Source organism: Pteronotus mesoamericanus, unplaced genomic scaffold (assembly GCF_021234165.1).
Source record: "Pteronotus mesoamericanus isolate MK-2021 breed Mesoamerican mustached bat unplaced genomic scaffold, CSHL_Meso_final scaffold_36, whole genome shotgun sequence".
NCBI classification, from domain to species: Eukaryota; Metazoa; Chordata; class Mammalia; order Chiroptera; family Mormoopidae; genus Pteronotus; species Pteronotus mesoamericanus.
The window spans coordinates 25,747,569-25,750,465 of NW_026555313.1; the positions used below are offsets into that span (position 1 = coordinate 25,747,569).

The 2,897-nt window shown below is 44.7% G+C and overlaps 1 protein-coding gene across 1 annotated transcript; it reads left to right on the top strand.

Annotated features, from left to right (window-relative positions):
* Nucleotides 1–894: 894 nt before the first annotated feature.
* LOC129085967 (transforming protein RhoA-like) lies at nucleotides 895–1,475 on the top strand. Its single transcript, XM_054592422.1, is given in 2 exon segments — nucleotides 895–1,042; nucleotides 1,045–1,475. Coding segments are annotated over 2 exon segments (579 nt in total).
* The last annotated feature ends 1,422 nt before the right edge of the window (nucleotides 1,476–2,897 follow it).

The window sequence follows — 2,897 nt, forward strand, 5'->3', positions numbered from 1 at the left end:
CTTGCTTGAAAAGTCTCTTAGTGTCCTGGAGTTGTTGATGCAGCTCAAGCTGGAGCTGGTCTATCTGGGCCTTCAGATTGGATGAGAAGGCCCCCCTAAGGTGGTGTTGTACTTCTGCCCAAGAGTGTTGACTGGAGTTCCATTGCAGTGGGGTAATGCACAGCTTGGAGAAGCAGGGATCACAGGTGAGCTCCTGGAGGGTGACAATGGCATCCTGGTGTTCCCCTAGCCATATCACAGCTGATTCTATAGCTGAAAGACTGGTGAGGATTGCCTGATCAATTCAAGTCTGTTGAATCATTTCCTGGGTAGCGTTAGTAAAAAGAGCATCAACAGCGTGAGCACTTTGGACATATTCAACAAGGGCCGTGCTGGCTGCTGCCATATGAGACAACAACAACAATAGCAGATGCAATGTAAGCAACAGACATGCCTATGAAACATTTTACCCTGACTTGGACAAGTGCCCAATTCAGAGCTGCTAGACCTCCTGGGTCCTGCGATTCTCAGGTGACATCTACAGGTAGCCAGATTTCTGTTTGCTTCCATATGACAAAAATGGAAATAAGCCTAAGGGAGGTCACAGTAGCATTTTCCCCATCATACTCTCTGTCAAAACCTATTGCTTCAATTAGGCCCTTGTTCTCTCGCACTCCTCACTTGCTGCCTGCTGCCCACCGCCTGCTGCCCGGCATCTGCCGTCCTCCAATGGTTCTCTCGTTAGTCTGCCGCCACCTCCTCAGACACCTGTCCTAGTCTCCGAGCTTGGGACTTGCAGACAAGCGTCCTTGTCACAGGGAGGCCAGAGCCGGAGCCAGCGCTTGAGAACCTTTCATCCGAGAAGTTCGAGGCACTTTGTAGAACTTCTGTCACACAGACTGTGGGTCTTGCAGCATGTTTGTAAGCAATGCTGCTGCCATCCAGAAGAAATTGGTGATTGTCGGAGATGGAGCCTGTGGCAAGACTTGCTTGCTCATCATTTTTAACAAGGACCAGTTTCCAGAGATATATGTATCTACAGTGTTTTAGAACTATGTGGCAGATTTGAAGTGGTTGGACAGCAGGTAGAGTTGGCTTTGTGGGACACAGTAGGGCAGGAAGATTATGATCACTCGAGGCCCCTCTCCTATCCTGACACTGATGTTATACTAATGTGTTTCTCCATTGACAGCCCTGATACTTTAAAAAACATCCCAGAAAAATGGACTCCAGATGTGAAACATTTCTGTCCCAGTGTGCCCATCATCTTGGTTGGGAACAGAAAGGATCTTCAGAATAATGAGCACGCGAGGCAGGAGCTAGCCAAGATGAAGCAGGAGCCAGTAAAATGGGAAGAAGGCAGAGATATGGCAAACAGGATTGGCGCTTTTGGGTACATGGAGTGTTCAGCAAAGACCAAAGGTGGAGTGAGGGAGGTTTCTGAAATGGCCATGAGAACTGTTCAGCAAACCAGATGTGGGAAGAAAAAAGTCTAGGTGCCTTGTCTTGTGAAGCCCTGCTGCAAGCACAACCCTCATGTGGTTAATTTTGAAGTGCTGTTTATTAATCTTAGTGTATAATTACTGGCTTTTTTCATTTATCTATAATTTACCTAAGATTACAAATCAGAAGTCATCTTGCTACCAGTATTCAGAAGCCAGCCATGACTATTAATGATGTCCTACCCACCTGACCCACCAGGGTCCTTCTGACACCACTCTAATAACCTTCTTCTGCACTCCCACCTGATACACCAGGCACTAATTCAAGGAATTTCTTAACTTACTGCTTCTGTCTAGAAAGAGAAAATGGTAACTTTTGTGAATTTGGCTGTAACTACTTCATAACTAACATGGCTTGCCTGTCATTTGTCAGCTACAAGGTACTCTGGTCAGTCACCACTTCAGACCTTTCCTCCCGAACAGATTTCATTGGAATAGCTCTGGAGTGGACATCCAGTTTTTTCAAAACGTGCTCAGCCAGAAATGCCCAAGTCCATGCAGCTGTGGCGGTTACACTTCTGTGGTTTCATGTTAGTTACCTTATAGTTACTGTGTAATTAGTGCCACTTAATGTGTGTTACCAAAAAATAAATGTATCTACTCCTGACTAGATGTAGTATTTTTTGTATAATTGATATTTGTCATCCTCACAGAAAGTGTATTGGTTTTTTTAAAAAAAGAAGGCATATTTGAAAATAAAGTCAGACAGAAAATTCATTTAAAAAAAAAAACCTAGTGCTCCGATTAAGGAGATATTAGTTTGGGATTCTCTGCTTCTTAAGGCATAGGCATACCACCTAAAAGTTATGGGCAGGCACAGCGTGTCAGGCAAAGTGGAAAAACGCGCTGGCAGATGATCAGAAACATATACAGTATTATTTGGGATGATCATCCAATGTTTGTTCTTTTGCAGAGGCCCATCAGCTGGGACCCAAACATCTTCCATCCACTTGGTGTCATTATTGGACAATGGAGGTTCTGGATTCCATCAGATGTGTAACTTAAACACTGGTATGTCTAAGATGTGACCCCAATAAATATACTGGTTATCTGCTGCAAACCCTGAGCTTCCCAAACATATCAGAATGATGCATATAGTTATTATCCTTACAGAGTTGGCAAAAATTACAGAGAGACATGCTAAGAACCGATTTTCAGGGGTGTCTAGAACCCCTTCGTCCTGCATGACTTTCTTTGCTTTACTATCAAGACTTTTCAAATCCCCCCATGTGACTCCTTTAGGTTCACCCAGGGGCTCATCACTCAGTTTCTGTTGGTTTCGTTGTCGATTCTGGACTTTCCGTTGTCTCTCTGTCAGTGCCATCTGGGCCAGTTGCTTGGTTATACCCTCAAGGTGTTGGATTCTCTCTTCCCAGTTTATCTATACTGGTCAAGATGAGAGGCCCATGGTAGGGC